At 43.4% G+C, this 23,106-nt stretch overlaps 1 protein-coding gene and 1 long non-coding RNA gene across 8 annotated transcripts in view; one reads left to right on the forward strand and one right to left on the reverse strand.

Moving 5' to 3' along the window:
• The first annotated feature begins 338 nt into the window (after window positions 1-338).
• LOC143326147 (uncharacterized) lies at window positions 339-7,969 on the forward strand. Its single transcript, XR_013077606.1, has 3 exons — window positions 339-478; window positions 3,979-4,253; window positions 6,919-7,969. It is a non-coding gene; the product is annotated as an uncharacterized LOC143326147 (long non-coding RNA).
• A 1,390-nt stretch (window positions 7,970-9,359) lies between these two features.
• The window catches only part of tenm2a (teneurin transmembrane protein 2a), a 202,793-nt gene continuing 189,046 nt past the window's right edge, over window positions 9,360-23,106 (reverse strand). For all 7 annotated transcript variants that reach the window (XM_076739126.1, XM_076739125.1, XM_076739131.1 and 4 more), the window contains 17 exons: window positions 22,739-22,988; window positions 22,291-22,311; window positions 21,941-22,170; window positions 20,372-20,526; window positions 19,961-20,062; window positions 19,476-19,649; window positions 18,483-19,120; window positions 17,971-18,146; window positions 15,585-15,820; window positions 15,169-15,465; window positions 14,365-14,922; window positions 13,951-14,220; window positions 13,360-13,770; window positions 13,106-13,216; window positions 12,669-12,936; window positions 11,993-12,123; window positions 9,360-11,794 (listed from right to left, as the gene is read on the reverse strand). In XM_076739126.1, coding sequence (XP_076595241.1) covers window positions 11,057-11,794; window positions 11,993-12,123; window positions 12,669-12,936; window positions 13,106-13,216; window positions 13,360-13,770; window positions 13,951-14,220; window positions 14,365-14,922; window positions 15,169-15,465; window positions 15,585-15,820; window positions 17,971-18,146; window positions 18,483-19,120; window positions 19,476-19,649; window positions 19,961-20,062; window positions 20,372-20,526; window positions 21,941-22,170; window positions 22,291-22,311; window positions 22,739-22,988 — 4,766 coding nt within the window. In that variant the 3' untranslated portion in view covers window positions 9,360-11,056. The remainder of the gene's footprint in view (window positions 11,795-11,992; window positions 12,124-12,668; window positions 12,937-13,105; window positions 13,217-13,359; window positions 13,771-13,950; window positions 14,221-14,364; window positions 14,923-15,168; window positions 15,466-15,584; window positions 15,821-17,970; window positions 18,147-18,482; window positions 19,121-19,475; window positions 19,650-19,960; window positions 20,063-20,371; window positions 20,527-21,940; window positions 22,171-22,290; window positions 22,312-22,738; window positions 22,989-23,106) is intronic.

The following is a 23,106-nucleotide window of genomic DNA, read 5'->3' on the forward strand; positions in this document are numbered from 1 at the left end:
AAGTTTCCGTAAACGTATTAAAATCTAAAACGAAACTCCACGAGCGACAGGAAATGAGGTCACGATATAATGATTAACGTTTAATAGGTGCTCATCTGAGCTAATCCCTCTTCTCGTATTTATTTCGCCATTGATTTAATGATGGAGGCCTATTTAATCATTCATCAAGTCAGATGATCAGGAGTCATTGCTTTTCCCTGACGTTCCATTTGGTCATCGCTCTGGCTTGTGATTGGACACTATGAGCAGCGGACTGCCGCAGCAGCCAATCCCGTCTTTTGTTGCCCTCTAGCACTCCCCCGTGCCGTAACCTACAAATGACATCACGTCCCGCAAGCGCGACACGCACTGGGTTTGTAGAGGCAAGCAGATCGCTCACTGCGGTAAAAATAGTGCTAAACAGTAAAGACAGAGGAAGTTTCTTTCTAAAGAGACGTTGCTGTCGTGTACCACACACCAGGATACTATTTGTTTAAAGGTAGGTGGTCCACACATGTCCGTAACTCTTATTTTTATGTGTTTAGGAGCCTAGTCATCATGAACTTAGGGGGCTGGGTAGCATTGCTATAACGTTAGTGGGTTGTGGCCTGCAGGTGCCACTGCCTTTGTTAGTAACTAAGCTTGTGTCTTAAACATTATATTGATAATCTAACCTAATACCAGAAAATGTGAAAATGTAGTAATATTTCCTACCAAAATTAATATTCATAGGCTACTGACATTAATAGTTATTAAATGCTAATATGGCGTTTAAGCTAAACTAGCTTAAAATAACCGAACTCAACTTCGTGTTATGCGGCTAAATGTCACTTTAGTTGATAGCTACAAAGATTTTGATAACTGAAATGTAAATCATTTATGTTTTGTGAGTTACAGTTTGTCGTGACCACAGTCCATACGTTTGCCAGTGTGTATGTGTTTGTGTGAAATCGTTGTGGTTCTGATTCCTCTTAATTAGGTCCAATGGGGGTCTTCGTATACAGGCAGCCTGCGAGTCCTGTGATGTCTCCAGACGTAGAGAAAGCAAACAGGCTGCCAGGCTACAGAGCTGCTGTGCAATATGGACAGCTCAGCCTGTGGAAGCAATTAAATCAAGCTCTTTCTGTATGAACTAGCATAGACCTGTTCTGTACACTTGCCTTCTTTACATCTAGGGACAAAACTCAGAAATATTTGTGTTAAAGTTTAATATTTCTTCTGGACATGTTGCCTAAAAGTTGACATTAGCATGGTTAATTTAATTGGGACAGTACAATTTTTGTCATTTTGGCAGATGCTTTTATCCAAAGCGACGCACATATACATACATTTATGTACATACAATACATTTCATTATAGTTTAAATTTCTATTTAGCAAAGTTTAGTCATTCAAGTTTCCCCAGTATCTTGTCAGATCATTGTATGAGTATGTATGAACGCCGGCGTTTACTGGATATCAGCTCAAGTCGGTTATATAGAGTTGAGATTTACTTTATCTGTTTCCTTGTTTCGTCCCTCCCTTACTCTACTGATGTATTGTTTTTGATTTAGGTTAAAAACATCCACCATTTAAGTGGCTGTCTTTATTGTTACTTCTTTTCATGCTGCTGTCATAATTGCAGATCTGTTAGTTAACTGACTTTTCCTTTTGACTCCTTTGTCAATATATACAATGCCGTTGGGTTCAGAGGGACTTAATGGATTCAGGGACGTCTCAGGTGGTTGTGTTCGTACGTGATGTTATCACAGTGATACTGTTGTGTAAACATTGTGTGAGTTCACTCAGGCCACCAGGGGAAAAGCAAATGACATACAAATCAACATACACCCTGCTCAAGCCTTTGTATAAGTCAAGACCTGTAAATCACTATTCTTTCAAACTTAATCTGATACCAGTGACTAGTGCACATTTACATGGGTACAATGAACACAAGGTGACCTTTGATTCTAGAGACACGATTATCGCTCTCAGATTACTGTTCGTTTGCGAGGTTCTTATGAAAGAAGCTTTTTCTCAAACACTCACTATTCACAGATGAGCTGGAACAAAGGTACAGCAGCCACCAGAGAAGCCTCCCCTGTTAACACAAAGAAAGGGATTTGAATTGTGTTATTTTATTACTTCTCGGTGCCTTAAGGTACAACAAAAACAAATCACTCGGGATCATTCTGCTCCTCCCGGTGCATGGTAACCATAGTTACAGAGACCTTGCCATCTGTCAGTAGCTCTAAGAACACATTCAGGAGGTGAAATGTCGGCCATCTTGAAAAGCACGGCACAGTATTGCTGATGTTATAACAGGAAGTAGTAATTGGGAAGTAGTATTACCACATTATGTGTGTTCCTTCATTTTCTCAAGGGTTTATTTAATCTTTCAATTTCAGACACTCTAAAGGGAAATGAAAGAGATGAAAAAATAAAACTTGACCCTAATAAATACAGTGGTGTTTTTTCCAGATCAGATAACAAGTGTTGATAAAGGTGTTAGCAGCAGTTTTTCTGTCTGCCAATTGGACAAATGTCACTTGACACCATTCCGATTACAGCCTCAGCAACTGGATTGTTTTATTATAGACAGAAGATTGAATGTGGGTGGAGTCGCTGAGCAGATGTAGTTTTCCATTTGGCCCACTTTCTTGTGTTATGTCTGTTCTACATGAACAAATTCAGTGATGGAGGCTAGCATGTGGGTAGCAGCGGACCCGGATCTGTCTTATTGGAAGCCATTGTTTGTAGGTCGGGAAATGCACTAACACAAGGTCTTGAGGAGAAGAAATAACCTTCAAACAATGAGCTAATCACACTTATTGCACTTTCTAAACAGGCTGAACATCAAAATCATTGCGTGGAAACCATGAACATGTGATGTTGAGAATTTAACACGTCACCTTTGACGTCAGTGCGTCTGCGTTTGAAAAGGGGAAAACCAAGTGTGAAGATAAAGCCAGTACAGGCCTGTATGATCAGCAACTCTCTTCGTCTCCCTCTCTTTCCCATGGTTCAATTGATTAGCCTCACCCAGCACACTGTGAAACTGGCTCCTACATTGTAAAGTGCATGTGTGTACAGTCAGATAATGATGCTTATCTCTGGCAGGGCTGATGTGGGTTATGATTGACCATTGACTCATACGATGCCCTCAACTAACTGTAAAATGATAGATTTATGTTTCCTGTTTGGCTGTGGAGACCAGGGTTATTTGTGGAAGTTGTGGAATGGCAAGAGATGGGTTGAGGGATTAGGGAAGACCACTATGTTATGCACGTTTCTGTTTTGGGAAACAGTTGCATCAGATTTGTGCCTGTCTGAAAATGTTGTGTTCTTGTATCTGGACTCAGAGGAATTATTTGCCTAATGTGACCCTAGAGGCTGAATTACATTGTACACACAAAGACACACACTCACGTACATTTTCCCACAGTCCATACAATACCGCACATTGTTCTGATCGTTCACTTTTATTCAACAAAAGGGAATTAAGGTGCATTCACACCTACAAATGTAAACTGCAAATTAGGATGACGGCTTGTTTTTTAAGCTTCACTGTACAAGAACATCTGCCATCAGCAAATAAAGCTATTGCTATAGTAAAGGACATTTTCATTGTTTGAAAAAGCTTTATGTGTTTAACCATTTCAATATTCCAAAAATGGGTTTGCTGTTATTGTTAAAGAAGGAAAATTAATATATAGTCACTCTGTGTGCGTCATAATTGAACTCTACATGTAAATAAGCCCTTACATCTTATCATACATTATATATGAGAGTATTTAAAGTATGTAGAATTATTTTTGTATATTATCTTTAATATATTCTTTCACAGGTTTGTCTGCATAAAAGCAGAAAAACATGTTTGAATATGTGTCATGTGGCACATAATGTAGTATTGACTTGTATTATTTTGCATTCTGTACTAACATTGATGATTGTAGCAGACTAATTATAATGAGACAAGTGCCATTATTTACACCATCACACCTATTTTCTTGCTGTTTAGGTGACTGTTGGAGCCTAAGATGAATTTTGAGCAGCCCCCTCCATACAATGGCCCCAATGCTCCAGGCTATCCAGCTCAGGGTTACCCTCCACAGGTGAACATGCAGCAGCCTAATCCAGGTTACCCTAACTACCCCCCAGGACCAATGGGCCCTGGAGGTCCTTATCCTGGCCCTGGACAGCCTCCATATCAAGCGTACCCTGGACAACCACAGGTTGGCTGGCAGGGGGGGCCCCCTCCTGGGCCTATGTATGGGGAAGCTCCCAAAAATACTGGTGAGTGGTCACACAGAGCAGGGTTGGACCCCAACTGATGCCTGTTGTTGACAGAACAGGTAATAGTTAAACTGAAGAAGCTGCACTCTTGAATCCAGGCTTTTTAAAAGGGAAAGGTGTCAGGTGAATTTAGCAAAATTAGTCGTCCCATTACACAGAAAAAATGTCCATACACTGATAGAAAAAGTAAAAAGCCCTTCAGATGCATAATGTTCATTTTTTGTGACATTTTTCCACATTGTGTTGGAATATTTTTTGTTTTATTTTTTGCATCTTAGGAGCCTTGTTTACTTTTTTGTCAGTCTGCTGGAATTTTTTCTATATAATGGGATTGTTGACTGGGAGTAGGGTTATAGCCAGAGAAACTCATTCAGTATTGAGGCAGTTTTGAAAAGAGCTGCTCACAGCAGCAGGTCGTTACTTTGCAGCTTAATGATTTCGTCTTGTGCGTTGTCAGGCACATCAACTGGTTCCACAAAGTAAATATGTTCAGTTCCCTTTGTTGACTTTTCATGTCCCGAAACGTCTCACCAAATGCCTGAAGGAGTTTTCACACTCTGCATTGTATTCAGACGTTATAGCAGGTTTTTGCTCTTGCGTAAGAAAGAGTAAGAAAATGCAGTTGTTACAGCTTTAATTAACTTCAAATGGTTTCTCATTTGAAAGCAGAGAGCTGAGAAGCTGGCTGGAGCTTGAGGTTTAGCTCTGAGAGCCACTTGGTGAAGTGCACCATGAAGACCAAAGCACACTGACACTTGCTGCTTCTGTTACACTTTGGAGCAATTTTACTTTGTCTGGTGCTCACAGCTCCACACCGACAACAAGGCCCTCCTTCACCAAGTCTCCTTCTGAATGCAGTTGCAGCTTCTTAGCTATTAGCTCACTCACCACAAAACTGGCCAGCAGAACTGTCTCTGTCAGAATGTGGCCGAGTTAAAGGTGCTTGTTGGATCCTCAATCCTCAAATTATCCAAGTGCGTCCGTAGCTCTAACAACTCTTGAGATCATCACTGGGAACTCGTCTCCACAAACTAACTTAGACGCACTGCCTTGTCTTTCACACACACTTGCTGAAAACTCAAAACAAGAAAAGCATAGCTGTAAACGATAAAATTAATGTTGGCTGAATTTTAGCTGCATTCATTTCCGGATCCTGGTATTATGCATGCTGACTCGCTGTCACGCTCTCATGGCTTACATGCAGTCTTGAATGACAATGGAGACACCATAATGTTATCAGTGACACCTGTGCTTTACCTATGACGAGTGAAATAACTACTGTGTAAAAGGCCTATTATTCTCATTATCAATCAGTCATTATCAATTAATCTGCCATTTATGTTCCAGATGAATTGATTATTGGTTTGTAAAATGTCACAAAGTGGTAAAAAATCAGCCCAAATCACAAAGATATTCACTTTACTGTGATGTAAAAGAAGGAAGAACAGAAGTCCTCATAACTGAGGGCCGGAACCGTCAAATGTTTGGCTTTTCTGCTCTGAAAATTACTTAAATGATTAATCAATTCCTCAAAACAAGTAGCCAATTAATTTTCTGTCTGTGGACTAATTGATTAATGAATGAATTGTTTCAGCAACTGGGACCACAAAATGCCAAACCTGTTAGTATGTAAAGTAAGCAATTAAGGATTAAAGCGTGTGAAGTCAAGCCAGGTTTAAGATAAAAGGTGCGTTAATGCTGTAGCACCTTCCACCTTCAGAGCATCCAGAAGACAGTGTAGCACAAGCTGTGAAACAAAAAAGCACACATGTCATTGTAAAATATTCAAAATGAATATGCAAAGGGAACAGCCTGGCTTCCAGAGCACGCAGGTAACTCCTTATTGGATTAAAGCACGCAGTGAGGTGTTCTGTAATAGAGGCGTTTCGATAAGCCTGGTTGATCAAAGGAGTGTTCTGCTATCAAGATTCTTGCATTGAGCCATTTTGATAGACGTTCAGTTTTACATATTGGCCAATCATTAACCACTTCTTTGTCATGTCATTATCAGAGTTCAGTGGACCAGGAGCTGGTCACCTTAGTAACACATTCACCTGTGTCATGAGTCACTGCACCTGCCTTTTAAAAGCTAGATGAGTGTTTCCATGCACATGAATGATTAATCACCAACACAAGGAAGGAGAGATGTATTTGTTCAGGCCTGCTGTTAGACTCGTTTTTGTTTTTCTTGCCTGGAACAGATGGTGAAGTTCACATTTGGGTCGTATAACATGACTAATTTAGATATATGGACTGAAGGTGAAAGAAAGACACTGCTTTACATTTGAAGGAAAAGGAAATGTCTTGTTGGGGCATGGGAGTGTGTACTTCTGAGAGCTCTCATTTCACTAGTTTAATGATACCTCAAAGCAGTGCTAATGTTACTCGACTGTAACGCTGTCTGATCACGGCCTTGGGCTGCTATGGCATTACCATGGTGATGTGCCTCCCATGATGAGCGTAATTAGAGGAAAATCATAGCAGCCATGGTTACACTTCAGCTCATTGCAGAAGACTTGACGGTGTAATTCTGAGAATTATCCCTGCTTTTATGCACTTTCAGAAAAAGGAATCACTAATTGCTTTCCTTAAATTGTCTTCCATGCTTTTCCCTTCTTCTCTACATCACCGCGTCAACTCCTCTCTCTCACTTTTTTCTCTCCAGTGTATGTGGTGGAGGACAGGAGAAGAGATGACACAGGAGACACATGCCTGACAGCCTGCTGGACAGCTCTGTGTTGCTGTTGTCTCTGGGACATGCTGACATAACATATTCCCCAACTCTTCCCTCCCGTTATCCACTAGCCCCCCGTTCCTGTGCCTCGAACCCCATCACCCTCTCCCCCATCTGCCTTAAACCTCCCTCCAAACCACCCTTCCATCTCCTCTCCCAGTCTTTTAGCTCATCTATAAATATAAACCTCAATCCCATATGGAAGTCTTGATGTGAAGCCCTGTCCACTGACAGACAGACAGACTGACTGACCCTGTCCAGGGGCTACCGTGTAGCAGCTTGTAACCCAGCTTCTAAACATAACCTGGATCTCAGGCTCTTCGCTGTAATCTTACCCTAACACACCACAGGCACAGACGCACACACACACACACCAAGGTACATACACAATGACTCATACAGTGTATTTGGATCTCAGGCTCATCTAGTGTGACGCTCTTTGGCACTTTATGATGATTACCTCTCTAAGATACTACTCCTGCCTGCCCTCTCAATCATCTCCAGCACTCCCTAACCCCACTTCAGCTAAGCTACTTTGCATTGCCAAGGACACTCCCTTATCCTGGACCCTCCATAGCCCAAAGGCCACCAAGACCCTGTTTGCCAGTGAGCCACAGGGTGCTCTTAAGAAGCTAATGCTTGAAATGTATCCCTTTCATTTGCACAGAAGCTGTTTTTGCTGATGTTTGTCTTCATTGAAATCACACGATGGTAAATGGAATGCATTTTTAAAGAAGACAGTGATTTATGTTTGATTACTGTTAACATTCGATGGCCTAAATGTTTTTTTTTTCATGGTGATCTTGATATGAAAAATTATACCAATGTTATTTTTATTACATACCTTGCAGATAAAACTGAAAAACAAAACAAAACAAAAAAAGTTGTGATTGCTTAACAGAAGAAACCAAATGATCTGTCAGATGCCTTTTTGCTTTGAATGAGAATCTTGCATTAAAATAATTTATTCCAATGAAATCGAGGGCTTTGTCACTTGTGTTTATTTGGGGTAACTGCAACATATACATTATGTGTGAGTGGTGTGTTGGAGGTTAAAGAGAGTGAAGAGGATAGGTCAGCGTACTGTGGCTCCCAGGGCCTGTCCGGGTCCTTTCAGCTATTTATAACACAGTTGCTGGTGCAGGATGTTGGCTGCAACATGGCTGCCAGCCCGATGCGTTAACGATATGTTTCACAAAAGCTACTGTGCTTATATATAGAGATTCAAATTAACCCCACCTCCACCAACTACAACATCAGGATTATTCTGTATAATGGCTACTTATATATTGCTGATACTACAACTGTAGTTCTACTTACGTGACATACAGGCCTTAACTTACATGTAACTTGCAAAAGAAACAACATCAGCATAGTATCACCATTTGAGTTGAAAATGGTGTTGAAACAAACAGTTTCATGCTTAAACAATCAGCAGATATGGAGCAACATTAACTTGGAATCTTCTTACGAGTTAATGCATCAGTATGTTTGGAGAGAAGAAAACAAATCCTCTTTGGTTTCCAAACAATATAAGTCCAATATTCACTGTTAGCTCATTAGCTCTGTTTTTGGCCTTTATTAACTCTTGAGGGAAATATCTGGCTCTTCAGCTGCTAAACAATAACATTATCCACCAGTCCCAGTTGTGGCCAAAAACCAAACTATGACAGCTGTGTGAGTGAACCAAAACTGTAAAGCTGCAGGCTGACAACCAAAACAATGAGTCTACACAGGGAGACGATGGACCGATCAGTGGGGAACTGCAGAATCGGGTGATAATTCTCAGTGGGTTCATCACTACGAGGGACTCCTTTCACATGTCACATAGCCATTTGATCCTTTGTTATTATAAAAATATTGATTTTAGACACTTAAATGCTCTTCCACCACTGTTTAAAGGGGGCGAGGCATCTTATATTTAATAGAGTAGAACTATCTGAGGAAACAACATTTATCTGTAAGCACTTAGGAGTTCACAGGGGTAACTGTAATGGCTACTTAAAAGCACATCGGAATCAATGAACCAACAGTGTAAGATATATCGGCCCTTATGTGTGTGTGATCAGGAATGTCAGCTATGTTTGGAGAGAGGGAAACAGTAGTAGTGTGTGGTTGTTTTTTTGAATGCCATCAGTAGCATTTATGTATTTATCCTTTAAAATATCTGAAGCAGAAATGCACCTTTTCAGTGAAGGTGATGCACAATTAACAAAGAAGGAAAAAAGCTGCTCGTTTCAGCAACACTCCAAAGATTGTGCTGAAATGCAGCAAATGATAATGCATGTCATTCAAGTCTGGTGGAAGCTGCCGCTGCAAAAACAACATCAATAATCTCGGAACACAAAAATGAGATGAAAATGCACAACACGTTGTTCAGTTGAAGTAAACAATTATGTTTTATTGATAAGGTTCTCAGAAGAGTCTCGTTTCAGTGAATGTATAAGAATCATCCTTTGATAATACTGATTTGGTACATTATGACATCCAGCACGAGTCTCTTCACAGTGAGAGGGATCCATTACTGCTACTGCTGTTGGGATCTAGGACAGAAATATCTCTGCTTCCAAACAAAAAACAGTCAAAAACAACAAACTGGGGATCGATATTGTAGATATGGAATATTAGAGTGCCACAAAACTCTAGAGTAGTAAGACCAGCTAAAGATTTTGCACATTACAAGCCACTTCCTCTTAGAAATATAAAACTTGATATTCTGGACAATATTCTACTGTGCTGCATAAAGGTAGGTCTATACACTGTACATTGAAATATATTTCGAAAAAACAGATTTCACAGTTTTAAAGACTTTATTTAAAGTATAAACCGTTTTTTTTTTTTTTTTTTTTTAAAACACTTTATTACATAAATTATTCTTTTTGAGAGTGACTATTATTTGCCCTGGCAGCAAACTGAAATTAATACAAAAACAAAAATGAACATTTCTTACATATTTTACAAAAGAAAATAAACTCATCCATTAATGTTCATTTGGAATAGAACTGGTGACTCATTCATGATTGTCATATAGTACTAAGAATAAATAAATAAAAAAGAATAAAATAAATACTAAATTAGCATGTTGGACTGTGAGTGTTGTGTTTGATCGTTCTGTACAGAAGTGCCTTGGTGAAAGTCTCACAATTCTACCGCGACTGAAACGTACAAAACTACGGCATCTACAGTATACGCAACATCCTGAAATTTAGTGTAGTCGGACACATATGTAGTAATATGATTCTTCTCCCCATTTCAAAATAAACGACGCTGTGTGACACCACTGTCCACAAATATAGCCATCACTTTTTTTTTTACTTTGTTTTTTTAAAAAGTTTATTTTATAGTCCATTAACAACTTAGATTTGTTCAAGGATGCCGTTAGCTTGTGTGTTGCTTGGTTGGATGTATGCTGCCTCGGCAGCAGAGGACTGGTCCGTGGTGGACGATGGGAGGCCTGAGACAGGGAGACGACTCATAGTATTGGACGACCTTTAACATTGCCTTGTCTGTCGCTATTAATGATGTCCTCCGTTGATGTGTAGTTGTAATGGCTGCACTCTGGTGTGGCTTTGTCTCCACTTTGGTCCCTTTTGCCTTTAGTGTCTATTAGAGACAGACAAGCCTTCACTGCAGAAGCCAGCGCAGTACAACTCCACCGTATGTTCAGTAGCTGTCATGGCCGCTCTCAGTGTGACCCAAAAAATATGGGCGAAAATATCACTATCTTTTTTAAAAAGGGGAATCTTCTTATTCATTAAGCAACAGTTCTCAAAGTTCTTCAGTGCTTTTTCAGTTGTTCAAAGTTTTTTTTTTTAAAAAAAGAACCATTTGACCAAACTTGAAATTTTTTGCCGGTGGCAATAAAATTAACAATATGATTTCTGATAAGTCATTCTTTTCAAAAGTCCCTGCAGCGTTCCGCGAATAACCCCGTTGGTTGGTTAATTCTCCATGGGTTTTGAAAGGAGTAGGGTTGAGAAGGCTGGGAAGGAAAAAAGGAGCAGGATCTAGAGAAGTGAAAGTGGGAGAGAGGGAAGAGTCTGCCCATCAAGCAAGTTCCGGTGGGCTGTTACCTCTTTCCCATCTCGTTCTGTCTGAGGAACTGGATGTTGTTGCTGCTGTCAGCCAGTTCTGGATACTGCTCCACAGGCAGTACATAGTAGCCATCGTAGCCTTGTACTCTACCTGTCGTTAGGAGCTGCTGTCTCTCTCCCTCCGTCCAGAGGCGACTACCTCCCTTTCCGTCCCTGGCCCTCTGCTGTTCCTTGGCCCAGGCCCCAGCCAATGCTCTCTGCCTGGCCAGCTCCAACAGTCTTACCTTCTCTTCATCCACCACGTCCACAGCGAGCCCGTACCGGACACTCAGTACTAACGATGGAACTGCAAACTCCACAGTCACTCCTCTCCTCGAGCGGCCACTCACCGTCACATTGATACCGCTCTCCAGTGACTTACGGCCATTGGTAAGCCCCAGGGCCAACAGGTCACTGTCAGCAGAGCCCACTTTCACAAAGTAGTGACAGTCCTTTCCATCCTGGGTGTAATGGGTGCCTTCGAGGTACTGGGCGCCATTGAGCACCAAAGCCACTTTACGACTGTCATCACTGGCCAAAGCCGACACACCAGCCACCACTCGGCCTTCCTTAAGAGCCAGCATTACTCCTCGGCCTATTATGGGGGTGCTGGTGCCAAACCAGTGCCCGGGCTTGTCCTTGCGCCTTCTGCGCTCCTTGTTGAGGAGACGACCCTCCAGGGCCATGAAAGCCTGGTTGTGACGTTCTGCTGCCTGTTGCACACCAGTGATGAGCTGCATGAGAGGAGAGAAGAAATCTTTGTCACTTTGTTCAATGACATGGTAATGTGTTAGCATGCAAGTGAGTGCTGTGAAAGATGACTGGTATCTGTATTAACATGAACACTCATGTGAGAAGCTGAATCACTGTCATGGAGTTGACATTGGCTTTGATTCTGCTGATGGCAATATTTTCAGTGCAGTAGTCCGTACCTGTCCGTTCTCACAGTGCTGGGTGGCCTGCAGCTCATATGGTGGCTCCACAAAGTAGAGCGAGTGTCGAGGGAAGCCTGGGATTATGTTACTAAGCTGGAAGCCAAACATCACCAGCCAGCTCTTCACATCTACAGCAGACAGGAGGGAAATTAATTGGCTGAATGGCAAAGTTAAACACGTTAGCAAATGGATCATTTTTTCATCACAAAAAAAGTCAAAGTGTATTTGCTTGTGTGGCTCATCTGGTGTTATGCAAAGCTATCAGACACTGTGTTGTTTGTAGTACATTGTTACTTGCATAAAGTACTTTGTCCATAACAAGCTGTTCCTTCTGTTCTCTGCACAGCAGAGATGTCAGAGACAATCTCTCAAGCTGACTTGAGCTTGTTCTGGAGACGTACATGTGCCTTGTTGAACAAAAATGATGTTATCTGCTGTCTGAGCCTCACAGCATGGGTTTTACCTGAATATTCTGCTGTATTCACATTGCATTCTTGTAAAAACTGCAAAATGCTTGTGTAAAACATTCATTGTCTTGTGTAACAGCTCGGGGAAATGGACAGCTTTGAATAAATATCCTGCCACTTCAGGCAAAGTAAAAATGTCTAAATTATGTAAATATTCATACAACAGAACTGAACATGCACCACATTAATATATATTAATCCTCTACCTGTGACATAATTCTTGACATCCAGCATGTCACTGAGGGGGTTGTTGTTCTTGAACATGTACAAATTAAATGGAGAGGGATCCTTCCCTATCTTGGGCCAGATGCTGTAGTCAGGCGAGGTCCAGCGCCCGGCCAAGACGTCATAGTCTCGCTGGGTGAAGTGAACCAGCTTGGTCAAAGGGTCGTAGAGACCACCGTGGAAACCAACCACCAGCTGGAACTCTGGGTTGGAGTCCAGGTACACTTCTCCATAAGCTGTGTACTGCACCTGGGTGACACAAGCAGAGTCAGTTAGCTTTGGGTGATTCTCAGCTCTGCCTCTGGTGGAAAAGGTCAGAAGCCTTTTCCATATGGAGATTTCATGTTGTTTTTATCAAAGTTTTGTAGCAGGAATTGTTTGCATATACAGTGAGATTCAAAGCTTCTTTGTGGATTACCTGTTTGATCATCTGTCCATTGCTGCTGAAGACAGCCAGCGGTGTGCCAGTGTTGTCAGAAGCTATGTAGTATTCCTCTCCACTGCTCACCTCCATGGCAAACAAATGTCCCTGATCATGAGACAGTCAGAAATTCAGGACATTGATAAAAGAATATGTGTTTTTTAATCAGTACTCAGGTAATAAGCTTATATGTTGAAATATATGGAAAGGACGTTGTTAGATATGACACATCTCCGAACACCCGCACCCACCTGCAGGTCATAGTAGAGTGACGAGATGTCTGAGCTGGAGTGGTTGAAGATGTGTGTGACCCTGGTTGGGTGGTTGAGGTCAGCATAGAAGAACTGAAGGTGCTGTCCCAGGCTGTTCCTTGTGGACACCCTGCGGCCCAGCCCGTCATAATGATACACAATGCTCCAGCCACCAGGGCCTCGATTGTAAGCCCTCAGCAGCTGACCTTTGGAATTATAGTCAAAAACATCCGAGCCACGCTGGCTGAGGAAACCATCCTCATCCAGGCGGTACTGGACGTCTCCCAGGCGGGTAATGCGGTCTCTGAGGTCATATCGTAGTGGCAAGATGCGGGCACTGTTCCCGGGATTCAGCAGATGGAGGTTACCATTCAGGTCGTAGCTGTAGCGCCAGGTAGACCAGTCATTCACCTGGATAAAACAAGGACATTTGTTAATGTGATTCCATCTGTTTTTGAAGAGTCAGAGTGTAAAGTCAATGACAGATTAGAGTTTCTGAGCTGTATTGGGTGTCATCAACACTTCAAGTTCTAAAGATAAGACAGTATCAAAAAATCCACATCATACCAACTCTCCACACAAGATATTCACCTTGACGCCACTGAGCTGTCCATCTCCATCATAATCATAGCGGTACTGAGTGGTGTTGGCGTAGGGCCCAATTTTGAGCTCTCTCTTCACCACCCGTCCCATGCTGTCATACTGCACTGTCATCCAGTACATAAGGGAACGGAAGATCTCGTACTGGACCTCCTTGATGCGGCCGTGGGTGTCGAAATGCTTGCTCAGTGTCATAACGGCTGTGGTGATGATCTGATTAATATCATAGTAAATTACCCCGAACTTTCCAAAGTGCTCCACCTGGCGGAGGGATAGAAAGGTTTAGAAAAATGGCGAGTACCCTGAAAGCCAAAAAAGGTTCATATAGACAAAGGCTGTTTTGTAAGTTAAATTCCCATTGCTCATAAGTCATAGACATAGCAGACCAGAACAAAATTCCTGCACCTTTCCAGAGATCTCGTCGTATCGGTAGAGGTCAACAGGCAGTGGTGTCTCACTGATGACTGGCTTCATGCTGGCGATGCGGAAGCTGTTGTCATGGTAGGTGTAGTCGAACCTAGCGTTCACCATTCCCTCCTCACTGAAGCGGTAGATCTGCTTGTCGATAAGTGGGCCCATTTTGCGATAGCGGATGGTGCAGGAGAAGCCCCCGCTCTGCAGGTTGACCATCTTCAGCACACCAGCTGTCTCATCATAGCCGAAAGTGACGGCAGTGCTGTCGTACACAATCTCTGACAGCTTCGCCAGCTTGCCGTACTTGTAGAGGACACGGCGGCCAGTGCCCAGGTAATGTGTGGCCTGAGGTCTGCCATCCTCGTTGAAGTCGTGGATGATGGAGGCGTTGCTCTCTGGGGGATTGTAGGTGTTGCGGATGTAGCCGACTGACACATGTGTGAACATGGTGTGGCGGGCCACACTGGGCATTGTGACAGCTGTGACCCGACCTGAGGCATCAAACTCAAAGATGTACTGTCTCTGGCTCTGCAGGAGCAGCACCATAGACTGCAAGCAGAGAGGGAGGCAAGATATGGATTAATATAATAGCATTATCAATGGGTGACTTGCCGCCTGTGAAATAGCACCAGGAATAATTTGCTCTTAGCTGACAAATTTGAATCTTCATTACCATAAAAATGATGTATTATTTCACTCAATTCTGCAATCCAAATGACTATTCTCTCTTGCTACTGCCTTGCCTTGCCTAAAATTTTATACCTAGATGACAATGTTAAGGATAAATGTACTTACTTTGTCGAGGTAGCTGTAGCTCCACACCTTCCCGTCAACAAAAGAACGAGACAGGATGCGTCCTTGAGGGTCGAATTCGGTCCTCTCACTCATGCTCCCCCTCTGCAGGCCAACAAGCTGTCCAGTGGTAGAATACGACACATTGACCACAGCCAGGCTGCTGCTGGGTAACCACATAGCAGGTCGGCCCTGAGCATCGTACATGATGCGCAGGGTGAACTTTCTGTGATCGTCGTAAATCTTCTCTGTGCGTGTGTTGCGGTCAAAGTCAATGGAGAGAAGATTGCGGCCATGAGCCTAAAGAAAAGGGAAAATGGAGAGGTTCATTTTTGATGAAATAGGTTCTATTTTCATATTGAGATGATAGGTGTGTTAAGTATTTTTAAACGCATGAAACATGAAAAAGGTTAACTCACTCTCAGCTTCCTCCCAAACACAGTGACCTTGCCCTTGGTCTGCTCCTTGCGCAGACGCCATTCGATGGAGTTGAGGCCGTTATCGGTGGGCAGGGTGATGTTCCTGCGGCCAATCGTAGGGCTGACAGAGCCTGCCAGGATGTGAGGCTCTGTGTGAAAGCTGATGCCCATACCGTTAGCGTACATCACTCTCAGGGTCCCATTGTTGCACAGCTGGTAGCTGTTCCTCACCTGGTCTGTGGGGGGGGACATGCAGATATGAGGTAGGCAAGGAGAGCAGCCATTCGAGGGACCAGGTGATTTGTGGTCTTTGCATTCAAATCCTGCCAACTTCGAAAGAAATGTGTGACCCCCGCAAAGCCATAACCTGAAGTACTTGATTGGGGTCTGACATAGTCGATAATAAAGTGCAGCCCGAGTGTTCCCTCAATTTAGGGAAAGATACTCTATTATTAAAACTATTCTGCAGGTTGGAAGGTTCCTCGCCAAGCTAACTGACCTGGAGGTATCCATGTGACAGAAATGATAATAGAAGCTGGGTACGGGACAAGGGGGAACTCCATGTCGCGTATATTGCTGCTGCTTGATGATGTGATGAGGTGTGAAGAGAAACGCCAATAGCTGGTCAAAACCCCTTGATCTGAAGGAAATGCTCAGTGCTGTACTTTTAGCCAAGGATACACAGGACCTGCTTTTCTCAAATAGTCTAATTTGAGTTCAGTCAAAATTCAAAAACCTATCCATTTCACACTGAGGTAAAGGAAAAGAGCTAACCTTGACACAAGCTTTATACTATTTACTTTAGAAAAGGGAAAGTCCAATCATCCAAACCAAGATCATACCCATAAAATATTTATGAGCCTGATTCTTATTCCTACAAACAAAATATTCTGAATGAAAGTAGTCAGGCTAAACTGACACCCCTCTCCAATCTCCATATCTCTACAGTTTAATGACTCACTCTCAGACACAGGAAGGGAAACAGATAAGGCCATGCCTAATGCTGAGGCAAATTCTTTCCTCAGATGTCTGAAAACAGGCGCCCTGATCGCAATGATGTGATTGGAAGTAAGATAAAATTATTTTCGGCTCAGAAATATCTGGCAGATGTAGAGGGGGAGAGCTTTTTTTAATTTCATTTACAGAAGGTGAGGGGATCAGATGGTGTCTCCCTTTGAAGCCCCACCATAAATGACAGTAATCCATAAGGCCAATTTGTAATAAAGCTCCAGGCACATTTTAACAATGCCTCAAACAGACAAGTGAAGCTTTTTCCATTGACTTGGCAGCAACAGCCTTTAGATAAATCTTCTCTGCTCTCTCTGTCTGAACAACCTCGTAATGAAACAGAAGCGAGGGAGAGGGAAAGAGAGAGAGAGAGAGAAATGAGAGCTTGAGGGCCAAGGAGAATTCACTGTGCAGGAGTTAATGAAGAGAGCGAGAAAGAGCGGAAAGAGAGGGAGACAGTTAAGTGAGTATGTCAGCAGAGAGCCATGCTGAAACCCACATAGTGCGGTGGAAACCTTAAATGACTTACAGCTCTGTGAACAACTCTCCCCTTTTGCTCCCAGCACAGGTGGGAGGTGCACTGAATACATCTACAACTTATTCTCTCTGAGGCCTTCAGACTTATATGGTCCACCGTCTGCATTTATACTTCTGTCACGCCGCTCGCACTGGTCAAGGGAAGGGAGACAATTATTCTCCTTCTTCTCTAAACAGACCAAATAAGCTCAGGGATCATGGGAACTGGTTGAGAGCTATGTTTGTATGTGGGAGTGTGTGTGTGTGTGTGTGTGTGTGTGTGTGTGTGTGTGTGTGTGTGTGTGTGTGTAAGGAGAAAGCTTGAGGGATGAGGAGGATTCACTCTACATGAGTTAATGAATTTTGCTGTGATGATATTCAAAAGCAGGATGATCCCAGCTGGGATTAACAACTATATATTGGTAATTTTACTCTGTGAGAGGGAGTGAGAGAGGGCTGGATGTGGATAGGGAAGGAAAATAATCTCCTGGAGCATGCACATAACTGACTGAAAATTACAAGACTTTCAATTAGAGTCGGCAGGCCAGCGCTTATTCACAATCACAGAGGAGGCTATGTTTTTTAATGCTAGGATAAAGCAGTTCTACAGTCTGTGTGTACGTCTCATCAAAGCCTCGCTAACACATAAACAGACCCACTACATAAATCTTTATCTATGCAAAATAATTAATGAGTAATATCATTTATGCTGAATTTTGATTTATGCTGCTTTATGTGCTTGACTTGAGGCCAGCATTTGTCCACCTCCATGCTGCACACACTGCAATTTCACAAGCATTTAAAAATTCATGACCAGCTCATTTTCCACTGCATGTCCTGTACGTGCTGAGTGTGTCTCTACCTTGCACCACAGTGTATGAGGCTTCCACAGAGGACAGGTTGGTGATGACAGTGACATCATCGTCTCTGCTGGAGCTCTCAATGTCGATGTTGATGGAGCGTTCAATCTCGCGGTGAAGGCTTGTCACCATGCCCGTGGGGTATGTCACGTTGGTCAGACGACCCTCGCTGTCGTACCTGGGAGATGGGACATTGCGGTGAGGGTGATTGGCAAGTGGGGGATACTTGCAACATGTAGATGTTGTGCGCACACTCAAAACACACACACAGACACACACTCTGCCAGAGAGGGACAGAACAGGCCATCCTCCAGTAATTGGCTGCAGTTATAAAAGCTAACACTGGGGGGCAGCAGTACTCTGTGTGAGGTGTTGCAAGAATAATTGGGAATGCAATGGAACATGATGAACATAAATCCTGTGAAACTCATTAATTTTGTATTTCAGATGTATAAAAGCAGTGGAAGTATACAAGCACACATTCAGACACGTTCCCACCAGCACAAACACTCACTGGTAAAATGTGGTCCATCCAGTCTCATCAGCTTTGGTAGCCAGGAGGCCCGTGTTGCCACTGTAACCCATCAGAGCCACCTCCTGGCCCAGAGCTGAGACACTACGCAGCCCCCCAGTGGGGTCCAGTCCCAGAGTCACCACTTGATTTTCGGGCAGCAGCACCAGTCTGAGCAGGCCGGACCCTCCTCCCTGGCCCAGGCCATCCCTTCTCACTTTCACTGTGTTGTTGCAGTTATCCACCAGCATGGCCAGCTCTCCATCAGGACCGTAGGTGAAGTTGTAAAGCGGCTCCCCAGTTACCAGGCTAATTGTCTGGATGTGAAGCCCCTCCCCACTGAAGACATAAAGCTCCTGTTCCCTTGGCGATGCGACTTCATACTGCGCAGATCCCCCGTACCCCACACTTGAGACGGCTGGGCCGGGCCGGTTGGCTCGCACTGCTCTGATGCGTATGTTGTTGAGGTCTGCAATGAAGAGTGTCCCATCAGGGGACACAGCCAAGGAAGTGGGGGAGTTCAATCCGGCGTCTGGGGCATAGCCGTCATCACCGTAGAAGCAGTTGCAGTTGACATCATTCTTGCAGTCGCAATCGGAGGGAGTACCAGCCAGGAGAGAGATTTCTCCATTTGTGCTCACCTGATGAAAATGCACAGACAGAAGGTGGAGGAGGGGAGCCGGTTAATGATGAGACGTGAGAAAAAGTCAAACTCGCTGAAAGAAAATTTATTACCAAAAGCAAAATTCATTTTGAGTTATCAAAACAGAGGAATGAAAAAGAAAAAGAAAAGAAACGTGAAAGTGCCTGAACTGAATGTAGTATCTGGAGATCTGAAACGCTCTCAAAATATCTTTAAAAAAAGACACCCACACAGCCTGGCCAGCTGTGCTGTCACTTCTGCTCGCCAACAAAATAACTTTAGACTAACAAATTCATCCTAAAACAACCACATAGCCAAACAACTGTGTGTGCACAGCACTCCTCATCTCGTACCTGTCTCACTCTGTTGATCTTTTTCTCATCTGTCTCAGCGATGTAGAGGATGCCGGTGTGGGACAAGGCGATGGCTGTAGCGCTCTCCAGGGCCGCATGTATAGCCAGTTTACTGAGGCTGTAGTCAATGCCTGGCACTTGACAATGCATGGGCCGACCTGCTATGATGCTCACCTGTAGGCGACAACAGACAAATATCACGCCTGTGATCAAACAACAGAGATGTTACCAGTGGCTTGCCTTTGAAATAGTGCGAATGAAAACTTTCCAAAAAGAAGCAAGATTCCAGACAGTAGAATATTTCAAGAGCTAATTAATCAGTAATGTTGCCAACACTGCAAAACTTAGAAAACTGTGTTAGAAGTTGAACTTTTGCTTCTAAATTGGCTTGAGGAAGACTAATTGGGACCAAATCCTGTCAAACCCCTATAGTGAGTGTCCACCCTTAGGGTTCTGCAGTGGTGACCCAGCCATGTGGTACAGACCTGGTGGTTCTCAGTGATGCGTAGGATGACATTGTTTTCCAGGACATAGAGAGAGTTGTCCATGGGGTTCACTGCTAAGTCTGTGGGCCACTCGAGACGAACCTGGTAGGTAGAAACAAAAGTTACACTTGACAGTATATCTGTGCCGATGGAGGCGTTTTGAAAGGATGCCAAGGCTCATGCTCATCTCTTCTTCATTTTTCTAAGTGACTGCAGTCCTCACTCTCTTTTGATCCATTCATTTATCCCTGGACTCTTTAATCCCTCCCTAAATCAGTGTCTCCCTGACCTCCTGGCTGGCACGTGTCCACACAATCGTCATAGCTCAGCACTCACAGGGCCGTTAGATCATCATCTATCACACCATCGCCTCTTGTCTCTTGTCCCTGCACTTCCTCCTAACCGTCGTACCTGGCTGACGTCCATGCTGGAGTCACAGCTCAGTGGCCGTACGGCAGTCAGATCGTTGGCCCCTAGCAGGGTGGAGATGATGCCGTTCTGGTCCACCTTACGGATCATGGTGGCATCCACAAAGTACATCAGCCCATTTTTATCCACTGCGATACCTGTCAAAGCAGAGATGCGCTCCATGAGTGACGACTCATAACTCAAATGCTGCAGGCAACCCATAGACATTTTAAGTCAATTAAACTTCACTCTTTCCTCCGGCTGAAAATGGATAGCAGCCCTGACAGCTGAATTGCTCAATGCTTCATTGAATGAGAGAGAACAAAGTGATGGAACGGGCATTGAACTGTTAGAAAAGTGTTAGTTTTGGGATGAGTCATCGGGATGCGGAGCTGAGCACATGCTCCTCCCAGAGGGCAATTGTAGACTGCAAGCAGATTCTTTAGAAAGGCAAGTGATCTGTTGCACTCTACTTCTTTCCTTAGTTTCTCCTCTCTGCTTTTTTTTCTTGTCACCCCCACCTTTCCACTGTTCATTTGTTTCTGCCTTTTTCTTTTTTAGCGTTTACCAGTGCTGCTGTGTCAGCCTTGTCGGTCTAACAGGCAGCAGGCATTCAGACAGGTGTGTTTGTTCGAGGCAACTGTGCCCCAAAATAACTCCTAGACGTACTGAGATACACAACAACAGATGGAGGATACAGTGAAGGGCACAGAGCAAATGAGAGAGAGGAGGAGAACGAGAGAGGTGGAGAGAGACAGTGAGAGAAACACGGAGAGGAAACAGGCAGAGAGGGCGAGCTGATGTGCGCTGGCTGACTTTGCCTGTGACAGGAAAGAGGGAATCAGTGCCTCATTGTCTTCTCCGCTCTCTCCCATCTCCTCTCACAAAACACTCACACACACAGTGTATATATACCAACAACTGCAGTCCCACACGAACACACACTTGTGTCACTGACAGGAAATGTGACAGTGTGACATCCTTGACAGTTTGGTGTCACAATGTTCTAAGATCCAATGATCCACAAAAATAATTCCATTAATAAGTTTACGATTAACCTGGTTTCTAACCTCCTTCTGTCTCTGTCCTGCTTTAGTTGAGTCACAAGTTGAGTGCATTGTGAAAAGAGTATGTATAATCTGATCAAGGAAAGTCTAAAGTGCCTTCAGGTTACATGTCTTGTGCATTCTTGTGCATATCATGATCTTAGTCTAAGTCTAGTATGGGTCTGCCTGAGGAAAAAAACACCTTTGAAATCATTGTTTGAACATGAAAATCTAAAGAATTAAATAAAAAAATGTAGCATACTGTAATCATGGTTCTGTCAAGATGACTAAATATACAGGTTTCATGACACATTAATCAAAGTAAACAACATGCCTGTGACGATTTCCCACAGCCCAAGGTGACATCTCACAAATGTTTATCACCATCAAAATGATCATATGAAAGAAAAGCAGCAAACCATCGCACTTTAGAAGCAGCAATTAGAGAGCGCCAACATTTTTACTTGATAATTGACTAAAATGATTATTCAGTTTCAAAATACTTGGCTTTTTGTCACTGGCTCACCTTTGGGGCTCATAAGTGTAGCTTCAGTGGCTTTGCCGCCATCACCGCAGCGTTCATCAAAGGGCAGGCACTGCTCCCCCGTCCCAGCCACCACCTCTGCATTGTCTGACAGCAGGCGGCCTCCCGTTAATGAGCGAACACGGTAAATTCTGCGAGAGTTGGTGTCTGAGATGAACAAAGCCCCAGATACTGGATCCACTGCCAGGAAGTACTTATGGGTTGGGTTATTACTGTGTCGAGAGAAAAAAAGAAAAGATTATTATGTCAGTGAATTTATATTTTCACTGAAGACGGTTTCAGGTAATATTCTTGCTGCAATGTGCACTAGAAATACGTCATAGGGGTCTTACCTGTGTCTGAAATCTTTGTTCCTTCAAAGGAGAAGAGATAAAAGCACGACAAAACACATGTTAATTCACACAGTCTGTGCAGAGCAACCTACAGAGAGCAACACAAAGCTGGCTGTGGTGTGAACAGCAACATTAACCATGGGTAAAACCACCCTGGAGAGATGGTATCTAGCCCAGTGTGTAATTATTCTTCAATCTTGTCATCCCCAGTGTCTCACCTTACTTTTCATGCTTCAAGACAGGATGCAATCCTGTGTGTTCTATGTACTGAAAACATTTAGCCTTTCACCTTATTCTCATCCCATTGTACTTTAATTTAACCAGCTCTTCTCGCATCGATCAGTATTTTTCCATCAGAAAACCGATAAATCTCAATCTGCTTCCTAATGATTATTCTTTTACTTTCTCCTCTTCTCCTTTCCTGTTAAAAATTGATTTTGTGTTGTACCTTAATTCCAGAATGCCAGTTGTGTTCATGGATGGGTAGACCCTGCGTACAAAATTGAGGTCCCCGACATAGAGGCTGCCGTCAATGCCCATCGCTAAGGCGACCGGGGCCAGCAGCTTGTTGCCGTCTGCCAGGCCATTACAGCTGGGGCAGGAGATACTGCGCCTCCGGCCGTTTCCCATGATGCTGGTGACTACTGGGGGCTGCTCCGTCACAAAGATGTTCTCACCGCTTCCCTTGTGAAGGATGCCTGAGCAGGAGAGTGGGTGGAGAGTGACATGAGTACATTCAGGATCATCATTTCAGTTTGATGATCTTTACAGATCTTTGCATTCTGACTTGAAATAGAAGCTGTTAGATTTTACAGC

This window comes from Chaetodon auriga, chromosome 9 (assembly GCF_051107435.1).
Source record: "Chaetodon auriga isolate fChaAug3 chromosome 9, fChaAug3.hap1, whole genome shotgun sequence".
NCBI lineage: Eukaryota > Metazoa > Chordata > Actinopteri > Chaetodontiformes > Chaetodontidae > Chaetodon > Chaetodon auriga.